The 19,807-nt window shown below is 34.6% G+C and overlaps 2 protein-coding genes across 5 annotated transcripts in view; both read left to right on the top strand.

Annotated features, from left to right (window-relative positions):
• The first annotated feature begins 1,750 nt into the window (after window positions 1-1,750).
• On the top strand, window positions 1,751-7,696 carry LOC135847910 (uncharacterized). 2 transcript variants are annotated; one of them, XM_065367646.1, is made up of 7 exons: window positions 1,751-1,879; window positions 2,026-2,158; window positions 2,401-3,519; window positions 5,653-5,799; window positions 6,315-6,500; window positions 6,633-6,810; window positions 7,474-7,696. In XM_065367646.1, the coding sequence occupies exons 3-7, from the start codon at window positions 3,436-3,438 to the stop codon at window positions 7,569-7,571; spliced, it is 693 nt and encodes a 230-aa protein (XP_065223718.1). In that variant the 5' UTR covers window positions 1,751-1,879; window positions 2,026-2,158; window positions 2,401-3,435; the 3' UTR covers window positions 7,572-7,696. The 2 variants fall into 2 exon arrangements, with proteins under 2 accessions (XP_065223718.1, XP_065223719.1); XM_065367647.1 differs by lacking the exons at window positions 1,751-1,879; window positions 2,026-2,158 and having other exon boundaries at window positions 3,153-3,519; window positions 6,633-6,683.
• Window positions 7,697-11,332: 3,636 nt separating this feature from the next.
• Window positions 11,333-19,807, top strand: part of LOC135846286 (uncharacterized) — a 35,269-nt gene continuing 26,794 nt past the window's right edge. For 2 of the 3 annotated variants that reach the window (XM_065365284.1, XM_065365285.1), the window contains exons 1-4: window positions 11,333-11,610; window positions 14,397-14,501; window positions 14,619-14,798; window positions 14,873-15,062. In XM_065365284.1, coding sequence (XP_065221356.1) covers window positions 11,491-11,610; window positions 14,397-14,501; window positions 14,619-14,798; window positions 14,873-15,062 — 595 coding nt within the window. In that variant the 5' untranslated portion in view covers window positions 11,333-11,490. The remainder of the gene's footprint in view (window positions 11,611-14,396; window positions 14,502-14,618; window positions 14,799-14,872; window positions 15,063-19,807) is intronic. The other variant, XR_010558937.1, reaches the window with a different exon arrangement.

Here is a 19,807-nt window from a genome sequence, read left to right as displayed (position 1 = left end):
AATAACACTTTGAGTCGGGTATGCTGCTTAGATCATGTAAAAAATGCAAAGGGCCTAACTCAAAATTTCTACAACATTTCAAGTTGTTTGGAGTTATAAGGTCACATCTCAAAAAACTCCTCTTTCTTTGAGTAAAATTCGCACATACAAAGTGTCAGAAAACAGTTTCGATAGTTTTTAACGTTTTTAACATGTAAAATAATCACAAGGAGTGTATTTTTTGTAGGTTTGTTCCAAAACAAAAAATTTTTAAAATAGGACATTTTTCAGGAAAATTAATTTGCATATATATTGAAATTTTAGTTTTTTGAGAAAAACTCAAAAACTAAGCACTCTAGAAAAAAACTAACGACATTATGTCGATTGGAAATTTAATTCTCTACAATTTTGGTTTCATGAAATTTTTTTTGGACGTTTTTTTTCGCCTCCAGATCACTTTTTATGAAAGGTTATAACTCAAAATGTTTTCCAAACATTGAAATATTTCCTCTTTAAGAGTTTATTTTTCAAAATATTCTTATGCTAAAAGAAGGTAGGATACCCAATCTTCAAAATGACATGCTATTCATTCCTCACAATTGCTTATAAGTTGATGAAAATAATGAATCAAGTTTAAAAAAAAAAGAAAATCACTCTCCTGTAAAATTTCACGTTTTTGAGATGTGACCTTATAACTCCCGAGGTGCGATATAACATCGGTTATCAGTGTTCTGGAGATGGTATAGGCTTGTACCTATATCATACATTTGGGTAAATCTAATAGTCAAATTAGTAGCACAAGTCCAGTTATATATCGAATTCGAATTATGAACTGGTGAAGCTTGCGATCAAGTGATCTATTTTGTAATATGATCTGTGTTCCAGTTATACTGATAGAGTCGTGCAGATGCACTCGGGTCCAGGATGTGGTGATGTGGTTTGCACTTTCTGAAGCATGAAATGCTATCTCTCCTTTCATAATACTGTACAGGCCAGTATGATAATAAGCTTGAGTAAGTTGTTACTATGTACTTGATAAATAAATGATACATATAACAACTGAAGATGTTTCTTATTTCGTAAGATAAATATCCTTAAGGTAAATGTCTGTGTGGTAATACGTAAATACACTCAGTGTCCGAAAAGTAGGTAACGAGGCGGTAAGTCGCCAGGTACCTATGAAGCTCTCAGAAGCTAGGTACTGCTAGGTCTCTAGTAGGTAGCTAGCGCATGTGATGACCTATACATGGAGATGTGCTTGTAAAAGTATATCGAAATGTGCGAAATTCTATCTCCACAAAATCTGAGTCTTCAGCTCTGCACATCTGAAAAAAGTGTTTTTTGCACCCAAATTTTTTGAAAAATTGCACAATGTTTTTGAAAAATTGCACAATGTTTTTGAAAAATTGCCCAAAAGTGATTGAAAAATGTAATTTGGTCGCTACAACTTCGAAAATTGTATTTTTTCTAGTCAGAAATTCGAGTCTGTCTGTGCATTCAAAAAGGTAATTTTTGGGGTATTCTTTTATCTGGATTCTCAGACGTGAAGATAATTTTTATTGAAGGAAATAATTTCTTATTAATCAATTAGGCTTCCTACATCATTTTTGACCCTAATAAATTTAACCTACCAAAGTTATTTTTTGCATGGTATGAACATCATAGCCATATTAGATATACTTTTCAAAGAAAATTCAATTACACTGACAGAATTATCGAAAAAGATAAATGAAAATTTTTATATTAACATGAAAGAATTCAAATTACATACGTTTATTCGTTTTCTTATAGTCTCATCATGAACATGAGCATAGTACCTACAGTACCATGTATTTATCTTGTGCTCTCCCTCTGGAACTGCACATTTTTGAGCATTCCAGTGCCAAACCGGAGTTATAAAGTAGGTATAAGTAAGTGTACCTATACATTTAACATTATAGGTATACCTTTAGATTTCATTTTTAAATTGTTCTCAAGCGGTACCTACTTTAATATTATACTTATGATCAGATTTTAAAAAGTGCTTGTTTATTCATCCCATTTCAGATTATTCCACATGTACCTACGCAACTTTATTAATTTTGAAAAATGAAGGGCTGCAACTGCTCAGTAGACTATTACTTACTGCTACCCCAAGATCTACAGTCGATTGATTTGTTAAATTAACAGCTATAGAATAGTAAGTGTTAAGTGTCGCACATTTATTTCATTTTCTCGCGAGACAGGTAGGACCATACTATAATTACTTATACGCAGCCTACAGCTCATAGTTCATGCGAATATGCATCTAGGTTGTACTGAAATTTGTACCTGACTGAAATAAGGACAGATTGAAAAAGCATGTCAGTTTTATTTTTCTCAAAAGGAAAAATAGGAGAGGATTTCTGGGAAGTATTCATATTATTTGGTCTTATTTTTCAGATTCATAATGCAAAGCTAGTCCAAGAAAGAGGAAATCCACAAAAAAGAACGTATAGCCAGAAAAAATGCCCTTTGAAGCAAAAATAATTATGTCCTAGATGCCAGAAGCTATCTTTTTATGGTCCTTTCCCGGAATAAATTTGTATTTGCCGAGAGAAAGATGGAGAGTTCCTCAAAAAAATCAAAGAGGAACGCCGTTTTGAAGATTTTCCATACAAACACATCAGTTGTAAAAAACACTCTAAAGCATGGTTATGGATGCTTGTAAAAAGGAATTCCCATATTTTTACCCAACTACGTAGATAAATGATTTGAGGAACCGTTTTGGCCACATTCAGAGTATTTTTGAGGTATTCAACGAAGATAACCATTCCTCCCCATTCAGTCTTTTAGATACCAAGCTATATGAAATGAAAATATTTTAGCAAAGTGAAGGATTCAACGTAGACTTTGGTGGAGATGAAGAGATACAGAAAAGTATGTAGCTGTAGTCTTTGATCAAAGGATGCGGTGTTAGTTCATAGTTGTAAATATTACGAGAATGTGTTACTCATATAGGTACCGATTCAAATAAAATATAATATTACATATGTAAAAACTCTTCGGGAAAACTATGGAAAATGCACTTACACCAGGTGAAATAAAAAGCGTGCTAAACATAATAAATACGTGGACGAATAATTCTTCGTCAGCATATTTGTTGACGCCTCGACGACAATTAGGTATCATATTGTTCAATGTTCATCAACACTAATGCAATTAAATTACCTAAGTAAGACTTATCAACGGCGACATTATTCCAATTAGTTTAGAGCGAGGAAATACCGAATACGTACTACGTGATTATTTAGAAAAAATGTCATTTTATAATGGCATAATGCATAATAGGTGTAGGCAAGAGCTGTTGCAAATTGTAGATCATTACCTGTATGGAATCTCGGAACGTGCACCGCGTTGCGTTAACTTTATTTGTGCAAGCTTTAATTCTGTCTGAATAATTTTGTACTTTCTGTTCGTGATACCCACCAGTTGAAAATGTCGAGAATTTCGAAAGAAAATTTTGGTTGTTTCGAATGTTCCTTAAGAACTGACACCTTGGCCACTTTTATTATCAGTTTGGTAAGTATTGTGTGGTATTTATTTATTTATTTATTTATTTTTCTAAATGGTATTTTATGAACTTGATGTCGATGTCGAAAAATTTCGTTTAAGGTATGCTCAACCAAAAAATATATTTTACCATCTCCGATCAATCTTCTAACAATAATTACTTGTATTAGGTATTATTACTAATATTATTTTTAAAAGCACGTTTAACGGAAGTCCAAAACTCAACGACATATCATACAAACATCGCTGAAAAGAAGTAAAAAAATGACTGTTGACAAGTTTAACCTTGAAAGGGCTGAGAATGTAAAAGGGGGATGGGTCAGAGTAGCACCAAATTGGACATCATTTTAATCAAGTTTCGAGATCTCTATTCGTGCCAAAACGATACCAACAGGCAACATTATGAAAATAGTTCTACATCTAAAATATGGATTAAAAATTGTGGTGGGGGGTTATGGTCTGGAATGAGATGGATGAGAGTAGCATAAAATTGGTCGTGTTCGGAGGGTTCGATTCATATGGGAGCGATACCTCGTTTAGCAAAAACAATAATTTTACACCAGGGTCTTTCCACGTCAATTGGACCAAGAAGTGGTAGAGGGGTCCGGCGATTTTTTTAAAATTTTTCCTGTGGATAGACCTTTTGAAGGGGTGACCAATGGCGCAAATCGCAGCCCTCTAGCCCATTTTTAAAGGCAGCCAGGGGGTGTCAAAGTTTTCAATGAACCTAAAATATCATCCATTTCAGCAGTGGATTACTCGATAACCGCCATACCTACCAAAATGGAACATTTTCCCATAGTTAGGGGTTTTGAATAGCTTTTTGGTGATATAATAAAAATCAGTGTTGCCACTTTTTTTCGTAGAAAAAATTAGCTCAAAAAGTTTCGAAACGTAGTTTTCATATCGTTCCGGCTCTCAAAAATTCTGAAAAAAAATATGTATATTATGGACAACTTTTCATGCTGAACAACATAATAAAAAATTTGGATCGTAACATGTTGCAAAGTTGATTTTAAAAAATTCAAAGTTTGCAAAAAAATTTGATTTTTTGATTTAAAACATGAAAAAAAGTTCTGATAGGCGAAGTTGACCCATTTGACCCCTATTTTTACGTATCTGTCGAAAAAGTTGAAAAACCCCTTTTACTCGATAAAATGAACTCCTCACAAAAAATCAAAATTCAAAAAAATTGAATTTTCAATTTCAAACATCAAAAAAAAGTTTAAATTTATTCAGTTGTCTTATTTTGACCTCTTTCTTTGTGAGGAGTTCATTTCATTGAGTGAACCGGGGTTTTCAACTTTTTCAACAGATACGTAAACATAGGGGTCAAATGGGTCAACTTCACCTATCAAAACTTTTTTTTATGTTTTAAATTAGGAAATCGCATTTTGTCGCAAACTTTGAATTTTTTAAAATCAACTTTGCAACATGTTACCATCACAATTTTTTAATATGTTGTTCAGCATGAAAAGTTGTCCATAATATATTTTTTTCAGAATTTTTGAGAGCCGGGAACGATATGAAAACTACGTTTCAAAACTTTTTGAGTTGATTTTTTGTACGAAAAAAAGTGGAAACACTGATTTTTATGATATCACCAAAAGGTCATTCAAACCTCTAACTTTGGGAAAATGTTCCATTTTGGTAGGTATCAATGGTTATTGAGTAATCCACTGCTGAAATGGATGATGTTTTAGGTTCACTTAAAACTTTGACACCCCCTGCCCCCTGGCTGCCTTTAAAAATGAGCTAGAGGGCTGCGATTTGCGCCATTGGTCATCCCTTTGGAAGGTCTTCCCACAGGAAAAATTAAAAAAAAAAAAACCACCACTTCTTGGTCTAATTGACGTGGAATGATCCACCAGAATCCATTTTTTACTCCCCCCCCCATCTGAAAGTTTTTCCAATTTTTGACCACGGCCCACTTCAATTTCTTTTGTTGAAAAAAACATGTTTTTTAGGGGTGGAAAACGCATTTAAAAATACGCCATTCCCATTTTTGCGCCGAATCGTGGTCATCGCTCTTCTATTTTTCATTATTTTGTATCGGTTAAAGTACATGTAGATAAAGAGATGCTTACAGCCTAAGTATTTGGAGGCGTCAAATTTAAAAATTGAAAATATTTTTTGTATCAGGTTGTTAGTGAACTTCCAGATTATCTTGTATCTCATGGCTATCGTAAATATCCTGAATATTATCAAAGGTTGTATGATTCAATTCCCGAAGTCGTGTTCATTGCGTGGTCAAGTTCTGTAATCGGTGCTCTCTGTGGTGCAATAAAGGTAACTATGAATTTATAAATATAAATATAATTATGTACATAGGTATAATAGAGCGAGCAAATAGCGGTTTTAACAAGGAAAAAATTGGCACATCATTTTTTCTTCAAGAATGTTTTCAGTTGGACCCCATGAATTTTTAGACATACCTCTTGAGGGATGGGTATCGAGCGTAGTATCAAATTGTCGAGAATTTGAAGGGAAACATTTTTAGTCATGGTAGTTTTTCTCGTAAACCTAATATTTTCGGAGTAAATCGCAAAAAACGTGAATCGGAACCGGTTTTAGCCCCATAAAAAAATTAGCTGCAGGGTTAGGAGGGTCGGTTTTTTTCTGGTAGTTCTGGGGGTCCATCTGAACTCACCCCCGAAGAAAAAATTGATGTGCTAATTTTTTCCTTTTCGCCCTCCCTTTTTCACGTTATTTTCCCGCTCTACCTATATAAGCTTAGATACATGTATTTTAATAAAAGCCTCGTTCATTTTCATACGAGTACCAATGCATTTTTATTCATTAAGAATCAACCCCTATTGCTGATACCTTACGTAGTCGTGAAGCTGCTTGATATGGTGTTTTCGATAATCCAAACGTTCGCAGTAGAATCGCATCAATCAGTTGTTGCAGTAGACATACGCCCATTTATTGTGGCTGATTCATACATCGTTTGGAGTTTTTCAATCGTTGGTCTTTATGGTGTAATGAGGGTAGGTAATTCATAATCGTTTCAATAGAAATACCTACCACTATACCTTTTATCAAGTAAATAAATATTTCATTTATCCTCCTACGAGTACCAATGCATTTTTATTTATTTACTTATTTTTTTTTTTTTTCAGGAGAAACCCGTCTTGCAGATAATTTACTTGGTGGTGGAGTCGCTGAATTGGGTATTTTTTACACTCTTAATTTTTGTAGTGCCAATTATTCTCTATAACGATAACGGGCTGTTATCTGGCTTTGGCGTTGTCTATGTCTACACAATATGGATCGAATTTATATTAGGCATCTTCTTTAGTATGTTCATTATATATAATGTATCCATACGTGATAACTTACCTTCTTGATGTTGACTTGCTTTGTATCAAACCTTCTGAAAAGAAAAATTCACTTTTCCATTTCCATTTCCCTTTTTTTTTTTGTTTTTTTTTTATGCAATATTGATCCGTTGATGTTCTTTAAAAGTAGGTAGAGAATTCTTAGAAGTGAAAACCGCGCGAAATTGTCGAAAAATTATTCCTTTGGAAAACTATCAAAGGTTTCAGAAAAAAATTTTCAGCTTCCATCTTTAGGTACCTGCTACCTACCTACCTATTTTAAAGAATGAATAATTTTTTCCCACGATGAGGCTTCGTTTTTTTTTTTTTTTTGAAATATTTTTAGACTAAGTTAAAGAAAAATCACGATTTTTTCAAAATTTCCCCCTCTTTGAACACTCATATCTCCGGTGGCGGTGAGGGGGGGAGGGGGTTGGAAGAATCAAAACAAGAAATCTAGTTGAAATTCAAATTTCGTGTCCCTTTTCTTCGAAAAAATACTTTTTGGCAGAAGTGTGTAGACATAGGTATGTCGTACACCGCGTATTTTCAAGCATTTCATGAATTTAAGAGCATAGGTAGCTTACTTATTTATTTACATAGGTACCTATCTACTTTAATTGAACATTCAATATTTTTACAGGTGTCTCTTTCGTCAAATTCAATGTCGTGCTGAGCTATTACAAGGAATGCCGATCAAAACCTCCAGTTCTGGACACTGAATTATCGCCTTTGAATTGAACTACATTCTAGATCTTCGGTACATGTTTGTTACTTACAATTTACGAGTACATACATTGAATTTTGATTATTGTACCTACATTCATTCATACGATTGAAAAAAAAATAAGATTTCGTTCTCATCATTCATTTAGAAATTTTGTACGGGAGTACGCGATTGTCTTTGGAAAAAAAGAAAGATGTAGGTACTTACTTTATTAAATGATCGAATTAAATCAAAAATAATCACTCTTCACCAATAAATTATTATCCAAGAGGCAAGAGCTATACTTATACTGTGATTGGGCCGAAATAACTCAAAGCTGGGGATGATCCAGTGGCGTAGCCGGAGCATATCTGGAGGGGGGGGGGGTTGGTTTTGTGAGAAAGGTCCATCTTATTATTCGAGGAAGAGAAAAGAAATTAGCTCGAGCGTAGCTAGGGCAAAAGCTTTTGAAAATTCTCATTTTAATATGTGAAAGGACAATGTTTTTTTTTTTTTTTTTTTTTTTTTTATATGAGAGGAAGTTGATCGTTTTGGCTTCAAGTGTGAGGGCAAAAACTCTCGAAATTTCGTGTCTTCAGAAATAAGGAAACATTTTTTTTTCGATTTGAGGTGTCTATTTTTGGATTTACATGCACTTTTTTTTGAGTTTGAATAATAGATTTTCAGAAAGTTTGATTTTGAAAAAGAAAAATCAACAGGCCAGAGCGAAGCAAGGACCGAGGTTTTTGAAAATTAATTATAATCCATGTACTTACCTAGTTACCCAGTAAATTATAATTTTTTTTATAAGAAGTCAATTTCGTAATTCCATTCGACATTTTTAAGAGTTAGGTAGGTACCTTTACCTTGAACGGGTGCAGAAATTTAGAAATAGAGAAACTGTACTTAGCTTGAGCAAAACGAGGGCCAAATATTTCAAAAATGTGCTATTAATTTTCAAAAAAGTTGGCATATAGGTCTCTTTTTATACCGAAAATTTTCAAAATTCATCAATAACGTTAAATTTTTACCAGAGCTGTGGGTCCGAAACGATTTTGGGATTGGGTTTTGGTTTTGAGATCAAAATTTATTCATTTCGGGATTGGATTCGTTTTAGTTTTGTTCTTATAAATTTTTATTCCAGTTTTGGGAATTGGAAACATTATTTTGGTTCGGGGATGCATCAATTCAAGTTTCTGGATTTTCATTTCAAAATTTTAAGCTCAAATTGACTAATGAACCCGTCAAGGGGTCTAAAAAATGAGCGTTTTTGAATGCATAAATGCAGTGGAGAAATTTTAATCGTCAAATTTTAACGGCGACCCTGAGCTCAAGGGGGGGGTCGAGACCCCCAAACCCCCCAGGCTACGCCTCTGGGATGATCTCAAAAGTTAGTATACACACCCCTATTTTGAAAACACTCAGTCTGCCGATCCACAAAGCTCAGTGAAAGCTCGAAAGTTCACAATTTTTCTGAACTTTCAGCTGAGAAAACTGATGGCTAAAATTGGTGCCTAAATATAGCATTTTTCGCGCTGAATCCGAATATATAGGCCCGCCGACCCATATGTGCCGCCAAAGCCCCGTCAGACTGGGTCAAGAGGGTGCAAAATTGGCAAATTTCACGTTTTTGGGCTAAATTCTCATAAAAAGCTACCTGTAAAATCGGGTCAAAAATTATTTTCAAGCAGTTTAACCGAATGCTCAATAGCCCGGCATATAACAATAGGAGTAATTGCACCCCCCGCCGATCCTCCGGGACAACTTTTTTCTTAAAGGGGACATCCTAAGGAACATTTTAGAGCAAACTTCCCAAAAAAAAGTTGCTCTTACTCACAAAATGGCGGCCATTTGACAGGTCAGCCGAAATCGCAGATTTTGCGTTTTAACATAGGACTTGCACGAACTTTTTCAAACTTTACAAAGGTAGATCGAAAGATCATGCAAAAATTTATCACCTGTCAAAATTTCAAGTGCTAGAGAGCGTTTTTCGATTTTTGGTGAATTTTTAAAAATCGAATTTACGCCAAAAATGAGGGAAAAAATCAAAATTTTACCCAATTGACCGAGAAAGCTGACATTTGGGGTATACCTTATTTTCGACATGCCAAATCGATTGGAAACGGTTTCAACCCGTTTTGAGCAGTTCTGGAGCCTCCAGCCGATTTTTGAAATTCGAAATTCCCACAAAATTCCATCAAATTGGAGTTATAAAACTAAAATGTATTCTAAAAACTAATTTCAAAACGCTACGAAGTACTGCAGGTGAATTTCCAGTCGTTTTGAAGCCTCCAGCGACTTTTTGAAAATTCCTGAAGCCTCCAGCAGATTTTTGAAACTTAAATTTTCACAAAATTTCATCAAATGGAGATGGAAAGCAGAAATTTACTTTACACTCCAATTTTAACACCTTCTGAAAACGACTTCAGGTAGATTTCAAGTCATTTTAGAACCCCCAACGACTTTTTTGAAAACTACTGGAGCCTCCAGTAAATTTTTGAAACTTGAAATTTCCCCAAAATTTCATCAAACTAAGATGGAAAGTAGAAATTCATTCTGCAAACTAATTTCAATACGCTACGAAGTTCACTGCTGGTGAATTTCAAGTCGTTTTGGAGCCTCCAGCAACTTTTTGAAAGGTTGTATGATGGTTTTTTGGAAAATTGAAATGTCCTAAAAGTAGCTGGAAGCTTCAAAACCATTTGAAACCACCATGTGGTCTGCGAAGTAAATTTCAGCTTGCCAACTCCATTTGATAAATTAATGTTAGGGAAATTTCAAGTTTCAAAAATCTACTGGAGGCTCCAGTAATTTTCAAAAAAGTCGCTGGAGGCTCTAAAATGAATTGAAACCACCTGAAGTAATCTTCAGAGGTTGTTAAAATTGGAGTGTGAGTAAATTTCAGCTTTACATCTCCATTTGATGAAATTTTGTGAAAATTTAAAGCTTCAAAAATCTGCTGGAGGCTCCAATAATTTTCAAAAAAAGTAGTTGGAGGCTCTAAAATGACTTGAACCCACCTGAATTCGACTTCAGAGGGTGTTAATATTGGAGCGTAGAGTAAATTTCAGTTTTCCATCTCCGTTTGATGAAATTTTGTGAAAAAAGTTTCAAAAATCTGCTGGAGGCTTTAGGAATTTTTAAAAAGTCACTGGAGGATCCAAAACGACTTTAAATTCACCTGCAGTACTTCGTAGCGTATTGAAATTGGTAATTTCTTGATTTTCCCAACTCAAGCAACTTACTTCCAACTTTTTCCAAATTTTCCTACTAATCCAATTTTCCCAAAAATTCTCACCTATTTTCCCAACGTTTTTTTGTCTGAGGCTGGGGTGGTGACTAGTGAGACACCCACTTACCGTCGTTCAGCACGCCTCTGGCATCAATTAATTTATGTAGCATACCTACTCTAGTAATAAATCACACTCAAATTTCTCCCGAGCATCATTCAATTACCTCTATATGTACTTAATGAAGTCCAGAACATTCAACTTGATATAGTGCATCGTGTAAGCAAACCTGCCCTTATTCGCACTCCAAACAGTTTGGCACATTGTTCCAACTTGACTGGCAATTTACATTTCCATTCTTTCGATTTGAATAAACCGCTGTATCACATCCTACTTCCATTTTCCATCATTCTGTTCAGTTTTCAATTATCAAACAGTGAAAATTCCCCAGCGCAGCATCCAAAGATAAATGAATCTGCTCATCGTGCCAATTGCGAACTGAATCATTCGTTTAGAGTGGGAGAAATACGTATTACGTACCTATGTATAATTACTTGGAACAAAATATTTCACTCTATAACCAACTTCTGCACGATAAGTATTGGAGCTTTGTGTAAATTGTAGGTAGCAGATCATTATACGGAATCTCGAAGCGTGCGCCGCATTTAACTTTATTTGTGTGAGCTTTATTTCTGCCCGAATTACTTCGTACCCTTTTGTCGCGATGGTGATACGAGTACCTCTACCTACCATGTTGAAGATCTTCAAGATCCAGAAAGGAAAATTTTGTGGGTTCGAATGTTCCTTGAGAACTGGCGCGATGATCGTTTTGACTACCGATTTGGTAAGTCTCGTGTGGTCTTTATTTCTCATTTATTTATTTTTTCAAAAGGGTACCCCCCATTAAGATAGGCAAAATGCCCTCAACCTCGGATTTTGATAGAACTCGCAGGGTATCCCATACGATGAAAAATGCTGAAAAAATTCAGAAAGGTATTCCCATCTATCCTCTGACTATATTCGTTCACAGAAAAAAATAATCTCAAACACGCGCTGCATGATGCACAATTTTTCCTCTGAAAAAAAATTTTTTTTGGCCCCGCTGGCTAGGGGGGGGGGTGAGGTGAGGTGGCGGGCTATGGTTCCTTTTTTTAGGGGTACTAAAAATACCCTGTGAGTTTTATCAAAATCCGAGGTTGAGGGCATTTTGCCTATCTTAATTGGGGGGGGGGTAACCCTTTCGTATTTTATGAACTTGACGTAGAAAATTTTAATTGTTTCAAGTAGGTACGTATAGGTGATAGGCCACTGGTAAACTAAATAAAATTAGTGAAAATTTTGATGATATCGACAATTTTATCAATATTTTAATGTTCGTTATTTATGGGAGTATTTTTTGATACTGCTTGGTTAACGAATAAAGATTACAAAATTGCAGTTTCGCGCATTTCAGTGCCTATTCTAACGTGTAGTTCCAACAATATTGTGTAGCTCCAAAAAATTGATGTGCAGTTGGAAAAAAAATTGTGCAGTTGGAACAAAATTATTCAGAATCCAAATTGAAAAAAAAAATATACTAAAGGTACACTATAAAAACCGCACAATGCTATCAAACAAATAATCAGGTAGAAGGTAGATACGTAAATGTAGTAGAAAAAATTACCAAGTAGCAGTGGCACCCAATGGATGGAAATGTGCTATTGCAGAGTCTTTGAGGGTTCCAAAAATTTTTCAGGAGGACCCACATTTTTTTCAGAAAACCCCTAATGATTGCCATGAGTTATGTGACATTTTTTTATGGGTCAGTTCTGTTCACTTCTAATGATAAAAAACCAAATCCGAAGACAATTTTGTAACGCTCTTCCTACTGACCTATTTCTGTGGAGAAAAAAAAACTTTTGAGGCTCTTTTGAAGAAATCTTGGGGAAACGTATGCCTATTACCTATCTCAAGTTTTACAAAATGTCGATCCATCATTATTTTAAAAACATTTTTAAAAAATTTGAAGAGCTGAAGAGCTAAAAACCAGCTTATTTTTGATCTACAAATTAAAGTAGTTTATCCTTTAAGCTGATTTTCAGACAGTCACACACAGTACGTTTTTTTTAACCAACCTTTTTTTAAATGATTGATTAGTGGAAAATACTGGTTGATAAAAACGTCCTTGATGTGCTTGCCTGAAAATCAAATTAAATGTGGACCAACTTGTTGAATAGATCCAAAAATGGACCATAATTTTTAGCTGCCCAAATTGATTTCCACATACTTACTTATTTCGTAAGAGCAATTTTGAAATTATATTTCTGGGGGGAACAAAAATCGCGCTGGAAGTTCCAGAATGACTAAATGGCTAGAAATTACAATTTAAGTTAGTACATGGGAGTTGATTTTAGTTACAGGGCTCCAGGGGGAGGGGGTAAGACTGAAATATGGTCAACTTTTTCCGCCAGATTTTTGCAACTTTTTACCCCAGGTATACCCCCCTTTCACGGATTTTTCAAGATATTTAGCCAGGAGTTGGAAGCAAAAATGTTGAATACCTAATTTAAATTTTTCAAATACGATGCTACCTACAATCACAACAAATTTGAATTGTTCCATTGCAAGGTTGGTATACTTAGTAAGATCAAAAGTCAAAAATTCGTACCTCTTTTCTTATTACGTATTTTTTGTGGATTTTCTTCGGCATTTGGTCTGTGAAAACAAAATTTAAAAAGAGGTCAGAACATAATTTTTGGAAAATTTTCAATTTTTCCCGAGCCAACTGAGGGTAAAAGATATACTAAGAAAACTCACAATTTCAAATAATGATTTTCAATATAAAAGTTTCAACGTTAAATTTCAAGCTTTTTGGTATTTTCGAATGAATCCTCGCACTTTTTTTCGCTATTCTAAGTTACATAGAATAATTTTTTGCTGTTTCGTTATTTCGCACCCATACCAACCCTGTATTGATTGGGTTATGTCTATTAAATTTCTGAAGTTAATGTTTCATTGTTGAAATTTTTTTAAAAATTGTACAATAGAATAATTTAAAAAATTGACAAATTCAAAAAGTAAAATGGCTGATGCAAAAAGTTGATTTTCATAGCTTCAACATTTAAAAATTCTAACAATAGTTTTCAGGAAATTATAGTATGTAATTTCAAAAATAGAAACAAGGGCCTAAAGGCCGGAGCTAAGCTAGGGCAAAAGCATTAGAAAATTTAATAATTTTTCAAAATAAAACAACATCACGTATTTTTTCAAGTAAAAAGTTTTCTTTTTCAAAAAAATATGAAAAATTTCTTTGAATTTTTTCTCTCTTTTTTGGATAGGGGGGGGGGGGAGATATCCTTTAAAACGAATCTCAAAAAATTTCAGTCAGTATTGTGTAGCTCCAAAAAAACCTTAGAATAGGCCCTGGCGCATTTCGTCAACTTAATAATTATTATTATTAAGTACATTATATATTTGTACTTATATATTTTTAATTTTCTGGATTTTTTAGTTGGGCGGTATATCTACCTACATTCTACATTGATTTTCTACGCTCGTTTACTTTTCGTTGTTTTGCCTCATTCAAAAGCATGTAAGTAGGTACCTACTTGAAGGCGTTGAATTTTAAAATTGAAATATATTTTGCACCAGGTTGTTTGTGAATATCTTCAAAGCTCGAAAAATTCAATTTTTAATGTCGTGTTCTTAATTGCTGGGTGGAGTTCTTTAGTCGCTGCTCTCTGTGGCGCAATGAAGGTAATTCTGAGTTATTAAATGAAAATATCTATATGCCTAAACTCTTTATACATATTATAATTTAATTAGTATCTCATTAATTTTCTTACGAGTACTAATGCATTTTCATTTATTAAGAATCAATCCCTATTGCTCATACCTTACGTAGCCGTGAAGCTGTTTTATATTATGGTGTTCCTATTATTAACAATAATATCAGCTCAATCAGTCGCTGTGACAGGGCTAGTACTGTTCCTTGGTGCATTTGCAATCATTGCTGAGAGTATTTCAATCGTTGGTCTTTATGGTGTAATGAAGGTTGGTAATTCTTACTCATTTGTAAATAAATACATTCAGCACAAACTAAAGCATTTTTATTATTTTCCTTTTAGGAGAAACCCGCATTGCAGAAACCTTACGTTGTGGTGCAGATGCTGTACTTGCTATATCTTATAGTCGCTTTTTTTGTGATGCCAATTCTCTTCTATACAGTTGACGACTTGATGGGAGTTCGCCGAACATTGGGCAATGCCTTCGGTCTTGTCCTAATACTGATTGAAAGTATACTCGGCATCCTTGTTGGTATGTTCATTACATTACCACCTATTCTATACGTTGATTACTTACTTACCTAAGTGACGTTGGGGTCATTCCACGTCAATTGGACTAAAAAGTGGTAGGTGGGTTCGGCGATTTTTTTGAAATTTTTCCTGTGGAAAGACCTTCCGAAGGGATGACCAATGGCGCAAATCGCAGCCCTCTAGCCCATTTTTAACGGCAGCCAGGGGGTGTCAAAGTTTTCAGTGAACCTAAAATATCATCCATTTCAGCAGTAGATTGCTCGATAACCGCGATACCTACCAAAATGGAACTTTTTCCCATAGTTAGAGGTTTTGAAAGGCTTTTTGGTGATATCATAAAAATCGGGGGTTGCCACTTTTTTTTGTACAAAAAATTAGCTCAAAAAGTTTCAAAACGTAGGTTTCATATCGTTCCTACTCTCAAAAATTCTGAAAAAAATACAATATGGACAACTGTTCATGCTGAACAACATATTAAAAAATTGGGATGGTAACTTGTAAGAAAGTCGATTTAAAAAAATTTAAACTTTGCGAAAAAATGCGATTTTTTGATTTAAAACATGAAAAAAAGTTTTGATTGGTAAAGTTGACCTATTTGACCCCTATTTTTACGTATCTGTTGAAAAAGTTGAAAAACCCCCTTTCACTCAATAAAATGAAGTCATCACAAAAAAATCGAAATTCGAAAAAATTCAATTTTCAATTTCAAACATTAAAAAAAGTTTAAATTTATTCAGTTGTCTTATTTTGACCACTTTCTGACGTATTTCATGAAAAAGTTGATGAAAATCTCACTCACAGCAAAAAAAAATACAATTTACTTCTTTTTGAATTTTTTCGAATTTTGATTTTTTTGTGATGAGTTAATTTCACCGAGTGAAGGGGTTTTTGCAACTTTTTCAACAGATACGTAAAAATAGGGGTCAAATAAGTCAACTTTACCAATCAAAACTTTTTTTCATGTTTTAAATCAAAAAATAGAATTTTTGAGAGTCGGAACGATATGAAACCTACGTTTTGAAACTTTTTGAGCTAATTTTTTGTACAAAAAAAAGTGGCAACACTGATTTTTATGATATCACCAGAAAGCCTTTCAAAACCTCTAACTATGGGAAAAAGTTCCATTTTGGTAGGTATCGCGGTTATCGAGCAATCCACTGCTGAAATGGATGATATTTTAGGTTCACTGAAAACTTTGACACCCCCTGGCTGCCGTTAAAAATGGGCTAGAGGGCTGCGATTTGCGCCATTGGCCATCCCTTTAAAAGGTCTTTCCACAGGAAAAATTTCAAAAAAATCGCCGAACCTACCTACCACTTCTTGGTCCAATTGACGTGGAATGACCCGTTGACTAGAAAAAAATCGCTGGAAAGTCGCTCAAAAAAAGTTGGCTCCGGAGCCTCCGGAAGTACCCCACGAGATGAGTTAAGGATTCTCAAAGAGGAGACATTTCCGAAAAAATCGTAGGTAGCTAGTTTTTTCTGGCATATCCTTCCCAACTTGTTTTGAGAAATATGTACATTTATAAGAAGCAGTTCTAAAAGGTAGTGGAGTAAACTAACCTATATAAAAATTCGACGTATCATTAGTGATGCAAAAGTGAAAAAAGCGCTGTGATTAATTCGAATATAAAAGTAGGTAGGTACGTAGTAATAACGTAGGTACATTCGTGGTACATAGATAATCGATTTTAAAAAAATACATCTGTTATTCGATAAAATACTAAAATGAATAATTTTTTCCCGAATAATGCTTATCTGCAGCGCTAACAGGATAGGCATTCGTGAAAAAATTACTCATTTTCGTATACCAGTGAACTTTATACAAATACATAGACGTAATTTTTTAAATTAATTAACCACCACGAATGTACGTACATATAGCTATCTACTTTTATATTCGAATTAATCACAGAGTTTTTTTCACTTTGGCAGCACTAATGATGTGATCACCAATTTTCTGCGCTAAAGAAATGATAAGAGCTGTTTTATTTTTACGACTTTTCCAATAATATTCTATAAAAATGTCCTGCTGTTTCTGGAAAATATGAATCTCCTATTAAGGACATACTAAAGTCGATTTCTCTAATCGATTTCCGCTATTTTCCAGCCCGTCTGAAGCCTCCAGTAGAAGCTGATTTTTTTCAGTTATTTCAAATTGCAGGGGAAAACGTTGCAATCAACTTAAGTGGGTAGCTAAAAATTTAATCCCATCATAATTAAATTTGGCATTCTGGTCTGATTAGAGCAGGTGAATCATAAATCTGAGGCGACGAGTTGAAAAGTGGATTTTTACATGTCGACAAATCTCAAATTAAAAAAAAAATCCAAAATTGTTAAGTAATATGTATTTGATAAGTTTTTGGCTACCTATTTTTTTCGGAGTTGGTAATAATGGCTGAAAATTGGCACCAACTTCATAAATGGTATCTTTAAATATTTTGGCTCAACTAGCGCGAAATAAGTGGGTAGGTAGGTATATACCTATACTTATTTGAGAAGAAAAAATTTTCAAAACAACGAATTTACTCAAAAATAAGCGATATTTAAATTTTCAACTGCACAGTAGAACCCTTCGGTAGTCCTGGATTTTGGTGATAATGGCCTATAGGTCAATGCACAATCTCAAATTCTACTTTTTGGAATTGCATTATTTTTATTTTTCTGAAAACAGATTGAGTAGCCACAGCGAGGATAAAAAAACGACGATTTTTATGGGGTCCAATCAAAAATCTGACGTCGTATTCGTGTTCAGCGCCACCAAAAACATACAATTCGATGTATCACATGTTCCAGATTTCTTTTTGAAGGTTCATCCAAATTTGGGGGAGGGGGTGCTCCCCATCATTAAAAGATCTCATCTCGAGAATTAAATATTTCGAAAAAACATCAAAAAGTACATCTGCGGAATATTTCTCAGAATTTTAAATGGTGTAGCTCCCCTCCCACTCACAGCTCCATTTTAAAGTTTGAACTAATTTCAACTTGAAAGTTCAACTTTCAACGTTTGAAAATTTCAGAATGCTTAAAAAGCTCACAAGGGAACCTCTTGAAGTGTCACACTCCGATTTGAACGGGACCGCGATTTTTGGAAAGAGCATAGTCTAAAACCCCCAAAACCAAATTTTCAGCTGCCCAAGTTCACTTTTCGATTTTTGGCGAAGTTTTGAAAATTCAAAATTGACTGTTTTTGGCGATTTATGCATTTTTTTAAAAGTACGTACTTGATCAATAAAAATGGTCAAAATAAGTTCTAAAACTATAATGTTAATTACTCAAATCCTAATTTCACCATTTCCAGCCATTCTGGAGCCTCCAGCGCGATTTTTCAATTTCTCCAGAATTTTGAATTTGCTCCAAAAGGCGTGAATATGTAGTTGGGTAGCTAAAAATCGAGTTGTGCATTATACTCGACCTGTTTAACGAGTTTATCCACATCTAAGCCGATTTTGGGAGTGACACCTCAAGAGTGGTTTTTGATCAGCTTTTTTCAAAATTATAAAATCAAAAAATAACCGTTTGTGAGGAAATTTTTGAAATTTGCGCGAATCGCTGTATTTCTTCAAGAATTAACCCCCGGAGCGCAAATTCTACCATTTCCAGCCGTTTTGGAGCGAGAGTGACACCTCAAAAAACCACTCTTAAGGTGTCACTCCCAAAATCGGCTCAAATGTGTGGATAAACTCGTTAAACAGGTCGAGTGTAATATACAACTCGATTTTTAGCTGCCTAACTTCATATTCACGCCTTCTGGAGCAAATTCAAAATTCTGGAAAAATTTAAAAATCGCGCTGGAGGCCCCAGAATGGCTGGAAATTGTGAAATTTCGATTCGGTGGGTTAGTTTTGGACAAAATACAGCGATTCGCGTGAATTTCAAAAATTTCCACACAAACGTGAAACTTTTGATTTTTTTGATTTTTTAATTTTGAAAAAAGCTGGTCCAAAAACCACTTTTGAGATGTCACTCTCAAAATTGGCTCAAATGTGAATAAACTCGTTAAACAGGTCGAGTGTAATATACAACTCGATTTTTAGCTGCCCAACTTCATATTCACGCCTTCTGGAGCAAATTCAAAATTCTGGAGAAATTGAAAAATCGCGCTGGAGGCTCCCGCCGCTCCAGAATGGCTGGAAATGGTGAAATTTGGATTTGGGTAATTAATATTAGTTTTGGAACTTAGTTTAACCATTTTTATTGATCAAGTACGTACTTTTAAAAAAAAAGCATAAATCGCCAAAAACAGTCAATGTTGAATTTTCAAAAATTCGGCAAAAATCGAAAAGTGAACTTGGGCAGCTAAAAATTTGGTGTTGGGGGTTTTAGACTATGCTCTTTCCAAAAATCGCGGTCCCGTTCAAATCGGAGTGTGACACCTCATGAGGTTCCCTTGTCAGAATGCAATGCCCTTTCAAACTATGAAATCAGTTTTGATCAAAGTATCGTAGCTTGGAGGAATGCGCTGCTGAGGTTGAGTACCTCGAGACAATGTTAAAATAATGGAAGTCCCCACCCGCCCCCTGAGGGGACTGGGACCAAACTGATTGCGGGTTTCTTACTTATTGAGTGGGTACTGGGTAGATAGTGTAAAAAAAATTGAGCGAAATCGAAAGACATGACTTTCAAAATCGCATTTTTTGGTTGAATTGACATGGAATGACCCGGTTATAGTAGGGGTACCAAAGTGAAAATTATCAAAACAATGGAATCGGAAAGATATAAAATTTTTGCGATATTCCTTCGAAAG

Source organism: Planococcus citri, chromosome 5 (genome assembly GCF_950023065.1).
Source record: "Planococcus citri chromosome 5, ihPlaCitr1.1, whole genome shotgun sequence".
NCBI classification, from domain to species: domain Eukaryota; kingdom Metazoa; phylum Arthropoda; class Insecta; order Hemiptera; family Pseudococcidae; genus Planococcus; species Planococcus citri.
This window is presented reverse-complemented; position numbering and strand designations above follow the sequence as displayed.

Coding starts and splice junctions, on each gene's coding strand:
- LOC135847910 (XM_065367646.1), top strand. CDS start 3,436: ATGTCGAGAATTTCGAAAGAAAATTTTGGTTGTTTCGAATGTTCCTTA. Junction 3,520..5,652: donor CCACTTTTATTATCAGTTTG/GTAAGTATTGTG, acceptor TTTTTGTATCAG/GTTGTTAGTGAACTTCCAGA. Junction 6,811..7,473: donor TATATTAGGCATCTTCTTTA/GTATGTTCATTA, acceptor ATATTTTTACAG/GTGTCTCTTTCGTCAAATTC.